This window comes from Coregonus lavaretus (genome assembly GCF_964263955.1).
Source record: "Coregonus lavaretus genome assembly, chromosome: 17".
NCBI lineage: Eukaryota > Metazoa > Chordata > Actinopteri > Salmoniformes > Salmonidae > Coregonus > Coregonus lavaretus.
In genome coordinates this window covers 25,673,798-25,694,815 of record NC_140004.1, presented here as the reverse complement: position 1 = coordinate 25,694,815, position 21,018 = coordinate 25,673,798, and the positions used below count along the sequence as shown (strand labels likewise).

The window sequence follows — 21,018 nt, the reverse complement described above, 5'->3', positions numbered from 1 at the left end:
ACACATAACGAAAAAGACATTACAGACAAAATACTTTACAATTTACATAAATGTAAAAACATTAACATGTAGTGTCTCCTGTCAATAGCCTCAAACCAGGTTAAGGTCAGCTCGTGACCATTACATCAATCTCTAAAAGCTGTGTGTGTGTGTGTGTGCGCACTTAAGTATCTAGTCATGCATTTGCTCTCAGATCACACAATCCTGACGTTGGGTCCAATTTGCCCTGTTGTTCTTTTCCCGCTCTGGTTGATTCATTCTGGGGGAATGTGGTGGTGTCTGTCCCCCTGTGGAGACTGCAGATGGGGCGAGCAGCAGGAACGCTGCTGGAGGCTGGGAGCTAATGTTCCGGATCCTGAAAGCACAACAGGAACCGCACTGTTCAGCACAGAAACAAACAGTTTACCTTTCATTAGTTTTTTATTTCCATTTGCTCTCTCGTCCTCGGTCTCCCGCGTATTCTGCTCTCTCTCTTTCTCTCTGTCTGTCTCTGTCTGTCTGTCATTCCTTCCTTCCTTCCTTCCTTCCTTCCTTCCTTCCTTCCACCATCTTAACTCTTCTTTGTATCTCTCCCCAGAGCGTCAGGTGTTCCTGGCCACATGGAAAGACATTCCTAACGACAACGAGTCTCAGTTCCAGATCAAAGACTGTCATCTCAACTCAGGTGAGACAGACTAAGATGAAGAAGGGATTGAAGGGATTAATGGAGAGGAGGAGAATGTGCACCTCTACATGCTTTATGTGTTAAGACAGCTTGACATGTGACCTGGGATATGGAGCTGTGGGAACAGACTGGAGCTCTGACCGGGCGTGGTTCTAGTGCATTCGGAAAGTATTCAGACCCCTTGACTTTTTGTTACGTTACAGCTTTAGTCTAAAATTGATTTTAATTGTTTTTTTTCCTCATCAATCTACACACAATACCCCATAATGACGAAGCGAAAATTGGTTTTTAGAAATTTTGGCAATATTAAAAATACAAAACTGATAACTTATTTACATAAGTATTCAGACCCTTTGCTATGAGACTCGAAATTGAGCTGCGGTGCATCCTGTTTCCATTGATGATCCTTGAGATGTTTCTACAACTTGGAGTCCAACTGTGGTAAATTAAATTGATTGGACATGATTTGGGAAGGTACACACCTGTCTATTTAAGGTCCCACAGTTGACAGTGCATGTCAATTTGGTTTTACACAAGCATGAAAACAGCTGGGTCTGAGCTAAATGACTAAAGACAGCTTATAGTATATTTCCCTGAATAGATGTAATTTCCTTTAGAGTGAAAATTGATGGTTTAGACCTTACTGTAGTGAGACAGAGCGACACCGTGGGCAAGTTAATTAAGGAGTATATATTTGCTATGCAGGTAGTTTAAACAGAGTGACTGTAATTGAAAATAGAGTTGAGCTTTTGAATGAAAAAGCAAGGGCTTAGTTAGACTATGGCAGAGTTTTATCAGTGCTCTGCAGATGAGTAAAGCCACAGACCATGAAAAGAGACTTGTGTTTCAGAAAGAAAGAATTCAGAGAAATAGAGCTATGCCGGTTAAACTATATATACAACAGTATGAAATGAGTGGATTTGGCCATTTCAGCCACACCCGTTGCTGACAGGTGTATAAAATCGAGCACACAGCCATGCAATCTCCATAGACAAACATTGACAGTCGAATGGCCTTACTGAAGAGCTCAGTGACTTTCAATGTGGCACCGTCATAGGATGCCACCTTTCCAACAAGTCAGTTCGTCAAATTTCTGCCCTGTTAGAGCTGCCCTGGTCAACTATAAGTGCTGTTATTGTGAAGTGGAAACATCTTGGCGCAACAACAGCTCAGCCGCGAAAAGGTAGGCCACACAAGCTCACAGAACGTGACCGCTGAAGTGCGTTGCGCGTAAAAATTGTCTGTACTTGGTAGCAACACTCACTACAGAGTTCCAAACTGCCTCTGGAAGCAACATCAGCACAATAACTGTTCGTCAGGAGCTTCATGAAATGGGTTTCCATGGCTGAGCAGCCTAAGATCATCATGCACAATGCCAAGCGTCTGCTGGAGTGGTGTAAAGCTCGCCACCATTAGACTCTGGAGCAGTGGAAACACGTTCTCTGAAGTGATTAATCACGCTTCACCGTCTGACGGATTAATCTGGGTTTTGGCGGATCCCAGGAAAACGCTAACTGCCCCAATGCATAGTGCCAACTGTAATGTTTAGTGGAGGAGGAATAATGGTCTGGGGCTGTTTTTCATGGTCGGGCTTGGCCCCTTAGTTCCAGTGAAGGGAAATCTTAACTCTACAGCATACAATGACATGCTAGACGATTCTGTGCTTCCAACTTTGTGGCAACCGTTTGGGGAAGGCTCTTTCCTGTTTCAGCATGACAATGCCCCCGTGCACAAAGTGAGGTCCATAGAGAAATGGTTTGTCGATCGGTGTGGAAGAACTTGACTGGCCTGCACAGAGCCCTGACCTCAACCCCATCGAACACCTTTGGGGATTCATTGGAACGCAGACTGCGAGCCAGGCCTAATCGCCCAACATCAGTGCCCGACCTCACTAATGTTCTTGTGGCTGAATGGAAGCAAGTCCCCGCAGCAATGTTCCAACATCTAGAGGAAAGCCATCCCAGAAGAGTGGAGGCTGTTATAGCAGCAAAGGGGGATCAACTCCATATTAATGCCCATGATTTTAGAATGAGATGTTCGACGAGCAGGTGTCCATACTTTTGGTCATGTAGTGTATATAGAGTAGAACTGAAAGAGTATGGTATATGGACTGAGAAGGGAAAGGGTGAGGAATGAGTGTGATCTAATGGAGTGTAATAACTGGTGGCCAGGAGTTTGCAGCTCCACTAGGACGAAGAGCTTGGTCTACTACCTGCCTTTCCAGAGCAGATGATGGACAACCGCCTGGTTCCATTATGGTACTGCAATGCCATCCCCAAGCCCCTTCCCATTAAAGTTGAACAGTAAAATAGCTGAAGGTCCAGGCCTCTGCATGGAGGCCTATTAGATGGAGCCATCATATTGCTTCATTCTGATCCCCTCAGTTACAGTAGACAAGCTTTATTTAGTGAACATGTGGCGATGAACCAGTGTTTGCCTGTGAGAAAATGATTGAAAAAGTAATATAATATACATGCAACAATTTCAAAGATTTTACGGAGTTACAGTTCATTTAAGGAAATCGGTCAATTTGAAATAAATTCATTAGGCCCTAATCTATGGATTTCACATGACTGGGAATACAGATATGCATCTGTTGGTCACAGATACCTTAAAAGAAATGGGCCTCACAATGGGCCTCAGGATCCCGTCACAGTATTTCTGTGCATTCAAATTGCCATAGATAAAATGCAGTTGTGTTCATTGTCCGTAGCTTACAGTGAGGGAAAATAGTATTTGATCCCCTGCTGATTTTGTACGTTTTCCCACTGACAAAGACATGATCAGTCCTATAATTTTAATGGTAGGTTTATTTGAACAGTGAGAGACAGAATAACAACAACAAAAATCCAGAAAAACGCATGTCAAAAATGTTATAAATTGATTTGCATTTTAATGCCCGTACCATAACCCCACCGCCACCATGGGGCGCTCTGTTCACAACGTTGACATCAGCAAACCGCTCTCCCACATGATGCCATACACGTGGGCTGCGGTTTTGAGGCCGGTTGGATGTACTACCAAATTCTCTAAAACCATGTTGGTAGAGAAATGAACGTTCAATTCTCTGGCAACCGCTCTGGTGGACATTCCTGCAGTCAGCATGCCAAGTGCACGCTCCTTCAAAACTTGAGGGAGTGCCAATTGCGCACTCCCTCAACTTGAGACATCTGTGGCATTGTGTTGTGTGACAAAACTGTACATTTTAGAGTAACCTTTTATTGTCCCCAGCACAAGGTTCACCTGTGTAATGATCATGCCGTTTAATCAGCTTCTATTATATGCCACACCTGTCAGGTGGATGTATTATCTTGGCAAAGGTGAAATGCTCACTAACAGAGAGAAATAAGCTTTTTGTGCATATGGAAAATGTCTGGTATCATTTATTTCAGCTCACGAAACATAGGACCAACACTTTACATGTTGCGTTTATATTTTTGTTGGATGGATAGATACACAGTGGGGTCTGAAAAATATAAACGCAACATGCAACGATTTCAAAGATTTTACTGAGTTACAGTTCATATAAGGAAATCAGTCAATTTAAATAAATTCATTAGGCCCTAATCTATAGATTTCACATGACTGGGCAGAGGTGCAACTGGGGAGCCAGTCCCAGCCAATCAGAATGAGTTTTTCCCCACAAAATGGCTTTATTACAGACAAATACTCTTCAGCACCCCCTCAGACGATCCCGCAGGTGAAAAAGCCAGATGTAGAGGTCCTGGGCTGGCGTGGTTACACGTGGTCTGCTGTTGTGAGGCCGGTTGGACGTACTGCCAAATTCTCAAAAACGACGTTGGAGGCAGCTTATGGTAGAGAAATGAAGATTAAATTCTCTGGCAATGGCTCTGGTGGACATTCCTGCAGTCAGCATGCCAAGTGCACGCTCCTTCAAAACTTGAGACATCTTTGGCATTGTGTTGTGTGACAAAACTGCACCTTTTTAAAGTGGCCTTTTATTGTCCCCAGCACAAGGTGCACCTGTGTAATGATCATGCTGTTTAATCAGCTTCTCGATATGCCACACCTGTCAGGTGGATGGATTATCTTGGCAAAGGAGAAATGCACACTAACAGGGATGTAAACCTATTTGTGCACAAAATTTGAGAGAAATAAGCTTTTTGTGCTTATTGAACATTTCTGGGATTGTTATTTCAGCTCATGAAACATGGGACCAACACTTTACATATTGCATTTGTTTTTGTTCAGTATATTAACACCCCATAAGATTATTTATTTCTAAACAAGGTAGTCAAAAGATGAGGATTTAATCCCATAGTCCTAGCACGCAATGACTACATCAAGCTTGTGACTACAAACTTGTTGGATGCATTTGCACTTCATTTAGGTTGTTTCAGATAATTTTGTGCCCAATAGAAATGAATGGTAAATAATGTATTGTCACTTTTATTATGAATAGAAAATGTTTCTAAACATGTCTACGTTAATGTCGATGTTACCATGATTACGGATAATCCTGAATGAATTGTGAATAATAATGATGAGTGAAGTTTACAGAGGGTCAAAGATTGTATGATCTTTGACCCTCTGTAACCTTCTCACTCATCATTATTATATGTAGTGCCTGACTATATAAAGTTTTAAAATGTCAACTGTGTATTTCAAATTTTAAGAAGAAGTGACACAGATTGTGGTTGAGGGTTATTCTCTTATCCCCCTAAACAGATGCAGCCAGCAACAAGCTGCAGGGCAGTAACATCTTCACCATAGCCAAGCGCACGGTGGAGGGCCAGGACATGCTCTACATGTCCATCAAACTGTCCAACGGCATCTGGGTGCTGGCTGAACTGAGGGTGCAGGCTGGAAACCCCAACTACACGGTGAGGACAGGGGAGGGACGGAGAACAACATTATCAAAGGAGAGAGAAATCTAGGAGAGAGGGGTGGATAAGAATAACTTCAGTGGCAGCGGAGCGGGTGTGGAGGGAGGGAGTGGGGATGAATAGAGATGAGGATGATCTGGAGTGTTTATGTGTGTACATATGGGTGAATTTGGTGAGTCATCATCACCACCAACTCTGTTGGCTAAGTATATTTCACCTGAGGGATCCGTGTGTGTATTGTTTCATTTGTGACGCATGTGTGACTCATTGTGTGTGTTAGTGTACTGTTGTCGGCTTACTTGGTTATTAGCAGTAGCCCAGGACATTGTGCCTGACTATTCCAGAACAGTGACCTTGACATGACTCCTCAGCCCATCTCATTAGTCAATGTGCTTTAGGATCATGTTTTTATTCATTATACAGGCATTTACTGTCTTCTTTCCCCAGCCCAGATGAGTCAATTTACAGTGCCTTCGGAAAGTATTCAGACCCTTTGACCTTTTCCAAATGTTGTTACATTACAGCCTTATTTTTAAATGGATTAAAAATGGTTTTATCCTCCGCAATCTACACACAATACCCCATAATGACAAAGCGAAAATAGGTTTTTAGAAATTTTAAGTATTCAGCTGCTTTGCTATGAGACTCGAAATTGAGCTCAGATGCATCCTGTTTCCATTTATCATCCTTGAGATGTTTCTAGAACTTGATTGCAGTCCACCTGTTGTAAATGTAATTGATTGGACATGATTTGGGAAGGCACACAACTGTCTATGAAAGGTCCCACAGTTGACCTCAGCAAAAACCAAGCCATGAGGTCGAAGGAACTGTCCATAGAGCTCTGAGACAGGATTGTGTCAAGGCACAGATCTGGGGAAGGGTACCAAAACATTTCTGCAGCATTGAAGGTCCCCAAGAACACAGTGCCCTCCATCATTCTTAAATTGAAGAAGTTTGGAACCACCAAGACTCTTCCTAGAGCTGACCGCCCGGGCAAACTGAGCAATCGGGGGAGAAGGGCCTTGGTCAGTGAGGTGACCAAGAACCCGATGGTCACTCTGACAGAGCTCTAGAGTTCCTCTGTGGAGATGGGAGAACCTTCCAGAAGGACAACCATCTCTGCAGCACTCCTCCAATCAGGCTTTTATGGTAGAGTGGCCAGACTGAAGCCACTCCTCAGTCATTTGGCCTGAATGCCAAGCGTCACGTTTGGATGAAACCTGGCACCATCCCTATGGTGAAGCATGGTGGTGGAAGCATCATGCTGTGGGGATGTTTTTCACCGGCAGGGACTGGGAGACTAGTCAGGATCGAGGGAAAGATGAACGGAGCAAAGTACAGAGAGATACTTGATGAAAACCTGCTCCAGAGTGCTCAGGACCTCAGACTGGGGCCAAGGTTCACCTTCCAACAGGACAACGACCCTAACCACACAACCAAGACAACGCAGGGGTGGCTTCAGGACAAGTCTCTGAATGTCCTTGAGTGGCCCAGCCAGAGCCTGGACTTGAACCAGATCTAACATCTCTGGAGAGACCTGAAAATAGCTGTGCAGCAACGCTCCCCATCCAACCTGATAGAGCTTGAGAGGATCTGCAGAGAAGAATGGGAGAAACTCCCCAAATACAGGTGTGCCAAGCTTGTAGCGTCATACCCAAGAAGACTCTCGGCTGTAGTCGCTGCCAAAGGTGCTTCAACAAAGTATTGAGTAAATTGTCTGAATACTTATGTAAATGTGATATTTCATATTTTTTTAATGATAAATTAGCAAACATTTCTAAAAACCTGTTTGTGCGTTGTCATTATGGGGTATTGTGTGTAGATTGAGGGAAAAAACTACAATTTAATCAATTTTAGAATAAGGCTGTAACGTAACAAAGTGGAAAAAGTCAAGGGGTCTGAATACTTTCCGAAGGCTCTGTATGTCAGTCAATCTACTGTCTTAGTCCATCTGTCTCAAATGTAGCATTTTTAAATTGAATTCCTCCACATTTCATTATTTTGGATTCAACTTGACTCATCTGTCAGTGGTTGAAGCTTCTGGATTTTTCTGTCTATTGGTATTTTCATTCAGGAGATGAATAAGGGTTTTCAGTCTGACATGAAATGACTCAACTGAGGTGTTTGATCCGCCCTTGACTGTTTGTCTTGTTCTGTTAGTATGTCTGTAGTCATGTTTGTAGTTGATGTGTTTTTGTCCTTGTTTTTCTGTCTCCACTTGTGCTGTTCTTAATTTGTCCAGGATTTGGAGGTTGGTTTTCTTTCATATTTATATCCCTCAGCCTGAACAACTGTCTGGATTTGCCCTCTTTCTGTTCCTTTCTCCTCTTCCTTCTGCCCCTGTCTGTTTGTCTTTAGTTCATCTGTCTGTCCGTCCTCTGGTCTGTCTCCGTCCACTGGACTCTCTGGCCCTTAAGGCTCTCTTCCTCCCTACAGATGATTACCATCAGAAGATCTGTATCTGCCGCTAAAGATGCTAACATGTTGAATGTGTGCAGCATGCACTCTCACCTCTGTGCTGCTACTGCATGGATCTGATGCTCTCTCAGTATAACACGTGAAAGTCAACCTGACCACATGCTTGTGTTAAGCAGTTATTTTTAGCCTGAGAAAATAACATTGTGGATCGTACTCAGCCTGTGGGAAGATTCCACAGCTCCCTTTAGAAAGGCAGTAATGCTGACATCAGTAAAGAAACTATACCATCCTAACTCTTGAGGGGTTAGCTGACAACGTCACGAAAACGATGCATGTGATTCAGTGGGGCAGAAGTCTGTGTGTTGTTGTTATTCTGGATGGCCAGATAGCTAGCAACAATGCCAAGAAGCTGCCCTGTGGGGAATCATAAGTGGCTCGTTTTGGCTTGTTCTTGATACCATGTTTTGTTTCGAGGTGTCTTGACTGATGTCATGTCTATGCTAATATGGCAAAAATTCGCTAGCTAGCTAACCAACAACCGTAACGATGTATTTGAGAGAAGTGCTCTTTGTGCAAATTTGTTTATGTTTTCAATAAACATTGGAGACTAAATATAGTTTACGTGTTGTCAACAATCTAAGCCAACCCTGTCTGTTTTTCCCCATAGTTGAGCACACGTCGGTTTGGTTGCTAAACAACCAACCCGTCTATACTAACTGGGTGTACTCTAACGTAACGTTGCTAACCCCAAGGCTCCTCCATCACCCCACCTATTTGGTCCCAGTTATCCCATGATGCTCTGCTTCTTAGCTCTACCTTTTGAAGTGGACCGGAGGGCCCTCACCTCCCGTCCCCATGGCAACAGTGTGACCAATGGCAAGGGCTGGTTCACTCCCCCCTCCCCAAGAGTGGCTAATTGCAGGGGTTTGTGGGAGAATGGTGCTCTGGCACAGCCAGCATCACGACCGTGCCATCATACACACATCTTCTATTTACTCCTCTTTCATCTCTCCTTTCTTCTTCCCCCATTCATCTCTCAATCTACGGTACCCTTATATGGTGCAGCAATCTGAGCATCTTTACATCTTCCTACATCTCCCACACTCCTGCAACACTTCCACCACCCACCTGCACTGTTTCTACCAATCACTATTCTCTACAGCTAATAATTTTTCTCCTCTGTCCTTTATTCTCTCACTCTCTCCTCCACACTCCACCCTCATATTGACTCACAGGCAGATTATTCAGCAGCATTTACAAAGCCTTAAGCAGAATGCCCACACACCATGTAACCTCGCTGATCAGAGCTTTTTTACAATCTGGTTTAATAAGCTGATCCAAACGACAGCCAACACAGCCTCGTTTTCTCCAACCTGGCCTAATGCTGACGGCATAGAGGGAGAGGTTGTGTGTGTTTCTGACTAATCATGCCAGCACCACTATGCATTAGTAAAGAGCCAGCAGCAGCCCTACAGGGAGAGGTTGTGCAGTGTTCCCACTAGTCTAGCGCAGCACTGTGGAATGTACCAACACAGTGCTGGGGGACACGCTGCCACCATGGCACAGCAGTGTGATCTCCTGTCCCATTGGTCAGAGAGGGACCTGGTGTGAACCTCTGTCTGATGGGACTTCAAATGCTTCTGGACCGTTAATGACAACTGTCATTAGAACTGCTCAGCCCGAGCTAACCGGAACTCTCCACACAATCACCCTGGCACCTCAAACACACGGCTACAGTAGTACTGCTTCAATCACACCGATTTTTAGCTTTTCCTGCATGAGCTCTGATGAAAAGGAAACCGCCTCCAAGAGCTCTATTAGATCCTGCAGCAACAGACTCTCTAAACTTCACAAGCAGAACGGGGGAAGGAGAGAGGGAATGAGACCGTTTTTTTTCTTTTTCCGCTCCAAGCTGATAAGATTGAATAAAAGGCAGCATTTATAATGCTAATAAATTCTCCCCTGCAAATAAAATTAAACAAAATGCCTCTGCTAAAATGGTGGGAATAGAGGAGGAGGTTGGGAGTTACTCACTCTTCTCTTCACGCATGAGTCAGTGAAGCTGCTGAAATAATTACAATGCTTATTAAACAGACAGTGCTTAAAGTCCTGCCGTTACAGTTGCATTGCACTAACTGACTAGACTAGCATATCAAAAGGAGCTTTTCTTGAAAGTATGAAAAAGTTGCCTGGCGAATTAGCCTTTATCCTGTCCATACAGCTTTCGTCATCCCTGAAAAGGCTCGCTCTCTGTTAAGGATGTTCTCTCTGTTAAGGATGTTCTCTCTGTTAAGGATGTTCTGTTTTGTTGATTTAGTTATTAAATAGAAAATGTACTGTATATTATTGATTTGTGTACCTAGCTTGTCCATGTCTTTCTAAAAAAAACTAATTGTTTCTACCTGTTGTTAGTTCTCTAGCATGTCACACTGGCTTTTAAATCTGAACTAGTCTTCTTATTGACCAGGAGCTCTGAACACCGAACACCTGGCTAACAGAAATGACTACCATCTCCTTGCCCAGCCAGACCATGTAGTAACTAACTCTGTCTCTTCTCTCTCCTCAGATCTCTCTGAAGTGCAGAGCACCAGAGGTGTCCCAGTGTGTGTTCCAGTGCTATGAGGCAGTGCTGAAGAACTGAACCCCTCACAGGGCTGAAGTAGGGGGGCAACCTGAGTCATGGAGATTGGAGACTGGACCTGACTGGAGGGAGCTCCTGGACCCCCAACCCCCCTGACCTTCTCCTCCTGACCTACAGGCTTCTGAAAGGCCCTTTCCTTGTAGAATCTCCAACCCTGCTGTCTGTCTGTGTGCCCTCCCTGGGGACCCTGGTTTCGATCTGTTCTCTCTTGGTCAAGCATTAACCCTCCACTCTACAAGTCCTTATCTGATTCAAACTCTGTCAATCTCTGTTTTCAAGACTGCTGAAGTCTCTGGCCCACATGGTCCCAAAGCTTTCTATAGACCAATCCTTTCACTCACGTCAATAGAATGGTCTTTGTGTCTTCTTCACCTTGAACATGGTTTTGTTTCCCATAACCCACAAAGTCTAGTCTGTCTTCAATGACAATGAGACATCACTACCCAGTCAGATCTCCCTTGCATTATGGCCTAACTCCAGTCCAACCCCTGCTGATCTGATTCAGTCCACCCTCCTCCCATGAGCCTCTAGTCTGGGGCACACCTGGGAGGGGTGTTCAGCCAGTGCTGTTGGAGGAGACTGAAGCTGTGATGTGATGGACTTGCTCCTTGTGACTGTTTCTCCATATCTCCCCCCAATGTCTCTTCTCTTTGCATGATTATCTCGCCTCGCGTCTCTGCAAATTAGTACCTATATTTAGTGTGTGTAATCAGCAGTTCAATCTCCACTGTCGGCATACCTTTCGGTGCTTCACGTTAAAATGTGACAGTACAGACACAATTTTCCCCCACATCTCGGGGCTGTGAAGCACCTGCTGTGTTCCTGTTCTGTCACCTCACTCACCCCTCAGCCCCCCCTCTCAATGTCTCCACTGTTTCTCTCTCTCACTCACCTCACTCACTCACTCACTCACTCACTCACACACACACACACACACACACACACACTTTCCTCCTTTTTATTTTAAAGGGACTGTGATGTCCCAGCTAGTAAGATACACTAAATGTTTTGGAACACACCATGTCCCATATGTGTTTAGTTTGTTGTTTGCCCTTCTTGATGTTCCCATTGGGCTTGGTTGTTGTTGTTGTACTGAATCTCTGCTGTCTCTTGGAGCAGGTCTCTCTCTCCCATGTATGTGTGTTGGAGTGCCTGTGTGCTATTTGTTATTAGAGAGGGTTGGAGAAACATCTAAGGCTACATTTACACAGGCAGCCCAATTCAGATATTTTGCCCAATTATTTGCGAAAGATCTGATCTGATTCTTCAAAAGACCAATTATTGCAAAATAAATCAGAATTGGGCTGCCTATGTAAACTCAGCCATATACGCCTCACTACTACATACACTACCTTTCTCTCCCTAATTATTTGCGCCTTTCCTCTTTTAAAGTCATTCCATTATGTATTCCCGGGTTTGTGTTTGCAGTGTAATTACAGTTTAACTCTGGGCGGGCGAGGGCCACAGATGTTTGTGGATGTTGTTTCTGCTGTGTGCTCTCTGTCAATCACGGCTGCTTGGGCTCCCTGCCAGGTTGTTGCTTTCTCCTCCTCCCCTCTTAGTTGGTCAAGTACCTCTGCCATCTGTCATAGAGGCTTTAAACCACCTGTATGTTCTATACTTGACCTGTATAGGAAACTAACTTTAGAGGTAGCCCAAATCATGAAATCTTTTGTATAAAGAAAATCTGAACAACTCAACTTCACCATTCTGTTTTACCTAGTCTCTTTGGAAAATGAATTGGATATTTCAACTTGAGTCATTGAATCAGAACCCTCTGGAACAGCTCCATAGTGAACACATGCACACTTTCGCTACTTGGAGATGAGTGGATTTACTTGGTCTGTGTGGTGAAAACTGACTCGTGTGTATGTGATGAGAAGCTGTAAAATAGCTGGTGAAGGAGAATTCTGATGTTTCTTGATTGACTGTGTGTACATCATTTGAAACAGACGTATTAAAAAATCTGATATATTCACAAATGCCTCAAGTGCATTATTTTCTGAATTGACTTGAATCATCAGTTAAGAATGGTATACCACATTGTTTATTTCCGTTCAATAAGGGTTTCATAAGATATACACTGAACAGAAGTTGTTTTAATTCCTTTTTGTCCTTTGTGTAATATGTACATACAGAATCCAGGTGAAGGCTATGATCCATTATTAATGTCACTTGTTAAATCCACTTCAGTGTAGATGGAGGGGAGGAGACGGGTTAAAGAAGGATTTTTAAGCCTTGAGACAATTGAGACATGGATTATGTATGTGTGCAAATCAGAGGGTGAATGGGCAAGACAAAATATTTAAGTGCCTTTGAACGGGGTATGGTAGTAGGTGCCAGGCGCACCAGTTTGAGTGTGTCAAGAACTGCAACGCTGCTGGGTTTTTCACACTCAACAGTTTCCCATATTTATCAAGAATGGTCCATCACCCAAAGGACATCCAGCCAACTTGACACAACCGTGGGAAGCATTGGAGTCAACATGGGCCAGCATCCCTGTGGAACGCTTTCGACACCTTGTTCTGAGGGCAGATTGGGGGTGCAATTCAATATTAGGAAGGTGTTGCTAATGTTTTCTACACTCAGTATATATTATAATGTAGGCGCTAAGTAATATAAAGGACTAAGCCAATCGCAACACTGGTTAGTATTGTACTAGTGGAATTTACAATATGATGAGCAACTCTTCTTCCACACTTGGCCACCTATGCAGACACTGCTTGGTGGACTGGGAGTACGTCTGGTTTGTAAGTGTCTCTGAAGTAGGGAAGATGAACAGAAGTTGTTTTAAATCCTTTTTGTCCTTTGTGTAATATGTACATACAGATTCCATCTTAACAACTGGGTTCATGTGTATTATAGACATTTCTACAGTTATTTATCTTTACAATGACCTTCGGAAGGTATAGAGCTGTCCACACTCGGTTGAGTGAGCTATCTCTTTTTACAGCATTGTTGGGCAGCCTTAAAAACCCCCAGCTTTGCATTCTAATTTGATGCTCCCTTCCCCATCTACCCTCACTCCTGCTCTCCTCTACCTTATCCCTTCTCTCCCCTCACCCCTGCTCTCCTCTACCTTATCCCTTCTCTCCCCTCACCCCTGCTCTCCTCTACCTTATCCCTTCTCTCCCCTCATCCCTGCTCCTCTCTCTCTCTGTCCTCACCCCTTCTCTCCCCATGAGTCCAGAGTGAAACCAATGGTTTATCTGGAGCTCAGTATTTATCCCCATGACGGACTGGGAGCTAGAAGATGGTGAGAGGTTTTGAAGTGAGAGTAGATGGAAGCTTTACATTCTCTGAGCTGTACCCACTCAATCTAGCAGCTGCCAAGAGTGACGGGTGGGTGGATAAGCTAAACCACTCCATTTTGTGGTTGGTTTGTTGACTGGAACCCAAATCTTGTTAGCAGAACTGCACTCAGTCTTACCAGCAGTGGGTTGAAGAACTTAGATAAATTCATATTCCTCAGCACCACACACAGTATAGGCTACTACAGGACATGGACCAGCCTGTGGAGAAACGTGCAAATAACGGGGGACCCGGGCGGGCTCGTTACCCTGAATGAGACATTAACTCTCCTAAATGCAACAAAAGTCCAACTTTGGGAGGGTCTCTAAATAATGCTAATTGACTATTCTCTATTTGTTTAAAATGTAGTGGTCAATATGAAAATAAAAGCTTCCAAATGAAACGAACGCCCCCACCTCTCTGACATGGTTTAAACCAGGGGTGTCAAAGTCATTCCATGGAGGGTCTGCTGGTTTTTGGTTTAAGACCTAGACAACCAGGTGAGGGGAGTTTCTTACTAGTTAGTGACCTTCATTCATCAATCAATCAAGTACAAGGGAGGACTGAAAACCTGCAGACACTCGGCCCTCCTTGGAATGAGTTTGACACGTGGTTTAAACCATTTATTTCTATGTGGCGATGCTGTCCACTCCGTAGTGCTGAATTTCGGCCTCAGCTGAGCTCCTGTACGTATAGATTTTCCATTGTTCGTCATCATTTTCGCCAAAATGTCCTTGATAAAATGACCTTTATTCCAAATGCATTAGATTTATTTGTTGATTTATCAATGTTTGCTTTTGTCAGTCATTTGTTCAGAGCGCTCATTGCGTTGTTCTTCAGGTGTGCGCAGGTACTGGTGTTCTCCGTGCCATCCTAGGCCAGAAGTAGTAGACCATTTATTTAGCTTTATCATTTTTTTTGCAATATTTCTTTTCTTTTCTGGATCAGCTGATGATGGTTGACAATATCACTAGACAACTAGCCTACAGCTAGACACCAATATGCATCCAATTCATCCAACAATTAGGCTGGCTATACTTTAATGACAGTAGGACTGACTATAAGGTGACTTTTTCAGTTAGAATAAGTTTTAATGTTCGAATAGAAGCATTAGATTTTGCAATGGCATAGGCCTATATTATTTTTGGATTTGTGTCCCCCATGAGAACTGTTTTCAAGGCGAAATCTAATGAAATGTTACATAGGCGTAGTTACACTTACAGTGTATTTTCCGAGATCTCCAAGATCCATTAATCATGCAAAGTTTAAATTAAAAATTAAATTAAATTGCCATTTAGCAGACGTTTTTATCCAAAGCGACTTACAGTCATGTGTGCATACATTAGTTCAATGTTAAATGCTTAATAATGACAAATAAATGTGGTGGAGAAATCAGAATTATCTAAGTAACATAGATAATTAAGATGTCTTATCTGCAGAATATGCTTATATGATTGAACTGTTGAACTATTGTTATTAGAATGTCTCCTTTCAGACTCTGGTGTGGGCAGCTGCACTTCCTCCCTTAAATGGGCCTCAGTCAACTGGGGCCCAGAGAGGGGATAAGTCAGGCTTGTCTATCACATGTCCTTGTTGCTATGCAGAATATCAGAAAGAGAATATTGCAAAGGAGGTCAGAAGGAAACATTGTTTCCATATGTGAATATGTGTCTTTACCTATTGCAAATCATGTGAAGGGATGGCGTGAGTAATGGGGAACCAATCACTTGTCTCCACAATGTCTGTGCATCAGTCACCCCCTCCTTTGGCCTTGAGGGAGATTGTTCTCTCCCCTGGTTCCCTTTTTAGTAAGGTGGAAACTAAGTAACAACAAATGTCCTAAGTTTTTAGTATTGAACAAAACAAGTTATTTGTATTTGGGGCTAAGGTCTGGCACAGGATGTGTGGGGTTAGTGTCTGGAACCATTGTACGTCATCTCTGATGTTGCACCATCCTGACCTATCCTGAGATAGTATATAACCCAGAGGCTCACTCCACTCAGTGGGCTCTCACTCTATTCACTTTGGTGTGGGTATTGTGACCAGCTCCCTTATCGTTACGTTTTTAATAAAGTTAATATTCTGATTGGTGATTGACCTTGACTCTCCTCATTATTGATTAAAATATCCAACACATAACCCTGTCATAAATATCATTAACTCTTTCCTGCCTGGCAAAATGTTAAATTTGTTACTGGACCATGACCTCGGTGTGCATAAATGAGAATAATTTGCTGGTGTTAAACCTTATATGAAAACATGATACATATTTTAAAAGCTGAGAAACAGCTCTTTCAAATGATAGGACATACAATAGCACCACATAAATCAAATTGTAATCAGTCAAGAAAAAACACCTGTGTAAATGTGTATCTTATATGAAAAGCAATGCTTTTCTCCCAAAGAACTGCCATTTACAAAGCTTTCTAAAGAATGATAGAGAAAAGCTTGGAGCATATTGACTTTTCCATATTTTGTAAGGATTGATCATCTAAAATCAGAATAGAAATACCTTTTACTGTGAATTGGTTACAGACGTTTTAGTGACCAATGGAATTTTCTCAAATTCTATTGAATGTTCTCCGATCAAACACATATCTGCAACAAAACAAATTAAAAATATCATTTAGTATTACATAAGATAAGGAAAGACATAAACAAGTGATATAATATTAATAAAACAATAACTTTATTGAAAGAATACATTGTCTCATTCAAACCTGAAAATGAAGACACATTTAAATCGCTATCATATCCATAACATTATACAACATTCATTTCAGGGGTACTTTCATCAAAATCGAACTGGAATTACAAAATATGAAACAAATAAGCCATATAACAACAATTATTAGCTTTTACAACTGCAATTTCTACATTCAACTAGCATATAGTATATGACATAAAGAGTCAGAACGGGAACAATTCCAAAAGCACAACATTATTTTACAGTCATTACAATTTACAAGTCCCTTACATCTCCAAGGCCATTAGAGTCATGAATGAAACATAAAGGGAGGCTGGCATGCAGGATGTCTTGGATAAGAAAGGGAAACATGCAAGGGAGAGGGGACATGCAGGAGAAGGGGTACATGCAGGAGAAGGGGTACATGCAGGAGAAGGGGTACATGCAGGAGAAGGGGTACATGCAGGAGAAGGGGTACATGCAGGAGAAGGGAAACATGCAATAGAGGCAAAATTGCTAGTTAACATCTGAGCGACATCTAAGTCCCTTTACTAGTGCCTATTTTCACAATGAGTCACACTCACTTGAGTGCCACAACCTAAAACAATTTCGGTCCTCTACGATGCAAAACCGTTTGCCCTTGCATTCAGATGCCACATAAACAAACTGGGTCCTGTTCTCCTTTCCAGTGGCGATTTTAGCATGTAAATGTTGGTGGGGCAAACTCAAAAACTTTTTTTTTTTAGATGCATGCCAGCAAAGCCACTACACAACACAACACTAAACAATACATGAATTGGACTATAACGTAGACAAACGGTGCCCACAAACTGTTAGGGCCTACATAAAGCTGTCCCAACTGCAAAGTCCCAACACCTTACCACTGTTACACCTGGCTATCAGCAGAGCCTTGTCTGGCAGCGAAACAGTTCATTCTACCTCATTAACTGCCTTTAAAAAAAACATGGCTGACTTGCTTAAACAAATGTGGTTTCTACTGACAATTGAGATATATAAACTATGGGATAAGGGGACGATGAGCGGATAAGAGGCAATCCGTAATTTCGATTAAGACATTAATGAGCGAGCTAGGATGGACGTAGTCAATACAACTATTTGTTCAGCACTTTTGAAATGTACATCATTTATGCAGCAGCATACAATACATGTTTGGACTCACCTTGTTGTGCTGTGCTCACTTGAACAGGAAGGTGGCGCAGCGGTCCTTCGTGGGCAAATTTTGTCATCAAAGTCTAGCATTCTCTGGATTTATGGTGCTTTCAAGACAACTGGGAACTCTGAAAAAAACAAGGTCGAATCATGACGTTAGTGACCTTCAGGTCGGAGCTCTAGGAAGAGGCCTGAGTTCCTGACTTGGAATTCCGAGTTGGATGACCTCTCAAAACGTATTTTCCCAGTCGGAGCTAGTTTTTTTCAGAGTTCCCAGTTGTCTTGAACTCACTGAAGTCTGAGATTTCTCAGTTCCGAGTTTCCAGTTGTTTTGAAAGCGACAGAAGTCATGCTGGATTGACAGCATGGCCAATGTTGAATGTTTATCCTTTTATGCTTGGAAAAGAGACCCTTAAACCCAGACTTGGACCACACATCCACTCCATTGAATAGCAGGCTAGTGATCGCTTTGCAATGCTTGCAGTTAGCCACTGATTCCTTCCAAACCACTCATTGTTGAATTTGCGATTTCCAACTTGTTGTGTAATGCTTATGCCCAATGGCCGATGAGCACCGATATGTTTTATCTATAATTTTTCTTAATAATTTATCTTCATAAGACAAGGATTGAAAAGGATTTGCCAGTAGATTGTCGACTTGATTCATGATGATGACTGCTATCTTGCTAGCTAAGATTTAGAAAATATGATGTTGACATGATCAGTCTGTCACGCCTGTTCCCAATCCCCCTCCCTGGCGCTCGAGGGCGCCAGGCTGCCTATCATTACGCACACCTGTTACCATCATTACGCACATCTACGATTCATTGGACTGACCTGGACTTCATCACTGTTTAATTACCTCCCCTATATCTGTCTGTTCCTCAGTTGTGATCCCCGTGTCAGCATTAATGTCGTTATGTTTCCCCTGTCCAGACGCTGTCTGTGTTTTGTTTCATGTCTGTATATATTAAATGTTCACTCCCTGTACTTGCTTCTCGTCTCCCTGCGTCTGTCCTCACACAGTCCAATCAAAGCTACTGTAGATATAACGTGATTTTACGTAATTTTATCTGTGGCCAATGACCTTGGGCCTTCTTGGATGGGCATTTCTAATGTAACTCTATGGCAGCACCCAAGGGGCTTGAATTTCCAACTCTCCCCGTAGATTTTCTGGTGACGTAGTGTCCCCATGAGTGACAGAACACTGAGCCAATCACGGTGCAACTAGAGAACATTACCAACCCCTATACTCCATAATTTCCGCTGGCTGCCCCACCACCACAGAAGGCACTGAGCTAGGCTGGAGCTGCCTTACTCAAGAAAGCAAAAAAGAGACCATGTTTGTATGCATCTTTATTAACTCAATTAGTTTTTTATGTATTTTTTTCACATTGTTTGCAAACTGATATGTGACAGGTATTAATGCCAAAACAACTTGAATGACAGGTCGCCACTGCCACTCTTTCTAGAGCTCCGACCTGAAGATCACTAACATCATGATTCGACCTTGTTTTTTCTGAGTTCCCAGTTGTCTTGAAAGCACCAAAAATCCTGAGAATGCCAGACTTTGATGACAAAGTTTGATGACAAAATTTGCCCTCGAAGGACCGCCATGCCACCTTACTTTTCAATGGAGCACAGCACAACAAGGTGAGTCCAAAAATGTTTTTTATTATATACTGCTGCATAAATTATGTAATATGCCAGGGAGATATGTATACTGTAGCTAAGAAAGTAATACTAAGTGTATGTTGTGTAGTAAGCTGTTAGTAGCCCATGTGCCTCACCCAAATAATTTGGTCCCTTTTCCCCTCATAATTTAGCCTACTGTTCTGACTTGGTGGTGCACATGTAGCCTATAGCCTGTTTTAGAGAAATGTCATCATCGAATATTGTAAGAGCTTTCATTGTCTGCTTATATGCCCCCTTTATTTATCCTACGGTTCTGACTTGGTGTACAGGGAGAATACTGTAAGAACGGCCCATGTTCTGAATTCTGTCCCTGTACATTTCAAAAGTGCTGAACAAATAGTTATATTGACTACGTCCATCTTAGCTCGCTCATTAATGTCTTAATCGAAATTACAGATTGCCTCTTATCTGCTCCTCATCCCCTTATGCCATAGTTTGTTCATCTCAATTGTTAGTAGAAACCACATTTGTTTAAGCAAGTCAGCCATATCAGTTATGTTTTTTTAAAAGGCAGTAAATGAGGCAGAATGAACTGTTTCGCTGCCAGACAAGGCTCCGCTGATAGCCAGGTGTAACAGTGGTAAGGTGTTGGGACTGCTGTTGGGACTCAAATCGTCTGTCCTCGGTTGCGACACTCACTACCGAGTTCCAAACTGCCTCATTCACGATTGACAGTGATGATGGCCTATTTTGAAAATAGGTATGCCTAGCTTGGTGTTTGAGGGTATTAAACTGGAGGATGCATTTTATGCATATTCTATTATGAATATGTATCTGTACGTGCGTGCGCGTGTGCGTTTAAGGTTTATAAAACACACATTCTGTTGCTGTTCAGTGCCTAAAAAAAACACTCAATGCTGTTGAGTGCCTCATTCCTATTTTTTTAATAATGGAATAAAAACTCTCCCTTATCATCATAGCTGCTTTGTGTGTTTCCTGAACTGCAATGATATCAGGTTATCGTCTAATATTGTGGTTCTGTTATCATCAGTATGTGGCATGCCCTCAGTGGAGTGGTGCCATACCTAGGGCTCTATTCAATTTGTATCGCTGAAGCGTTACAGATTGGGTGATAGAAATGTAAATGTAATTTCTGATTGAGCTGAAATATGCAGCGTTTACCGTGAATGCAGTCTCCTCCAACGCGGGAACATTGCCTATATATTTCAATTGGGCTTTAGCGCTGAAAGGATTGAATAGAGCCCCTAGATGATTTTGGCAGTAACAAGCAATGTAATGTTCTCTATGGCTGGCATCCACACACCACTCAGTGTCACTGAATGAGGACATGTGAAACAGTGGTCCCTGTTGATTTTCACTTTGACCTAACTAATGCTTTGATGGTGTTCTTGTAACCCAAGAAGATCATAGCTTTTGCTCAGGATCCAAAAGAAAGCCCACCCCTTGGGAACACTGATGGCCAGTAGGGTGGATTAACCTTAATCAACAGGGGTTCTAACAACTCACCACATCAACAACTGCATTATTTATAACGAGTGCCTTGAACGCTTTGAAGGAAAGTTAATATTCCTTTACACCTGTCACCAGGTAGAACTGCGAATCTAATAAAGTTCCAGAATAATAAAAACATTGATGCACATGAACTT

General features: G+C 42.6%; 1 protein-coding gene across 3 annotated transcripts in view; it reads left to right on the top strand.

Moving 5' to 3' along the window:
* The window catches only part of ap1b1 (adaptor related protein complex 1 subunit beta 1), a 35,025-nt gene extending 22,479 nt beyond the window's left edge, over positions 1 to 12,546 (top strand). For all 3 annotated transcript variants that reach the window (XM_084181297.1, XM_084181298.1, XM_084181296.1), the window contains 3 exons: positions 578 to 664; positions 5,354 to 5,508; positions 10,496 to 12,546. In XM_084181297.1, the coding sequence (XP_084037423.1) occupies positions 578 to 664; positions 5,354 to 5,508; positions 10,496 to 10,570 (317 nt within the window). In that variant the 3' untranslated portion in view covers positions 10,571 to 12,546. The remainder of the gene's footprint in view (positions 1 to 577; positions 665 to 5,353; positions 5,509 to 10,495) is intronic.
* The last annotated feature ends 8,472 nt before the right edge of the window (positions 12,547 to 21,018 follow it).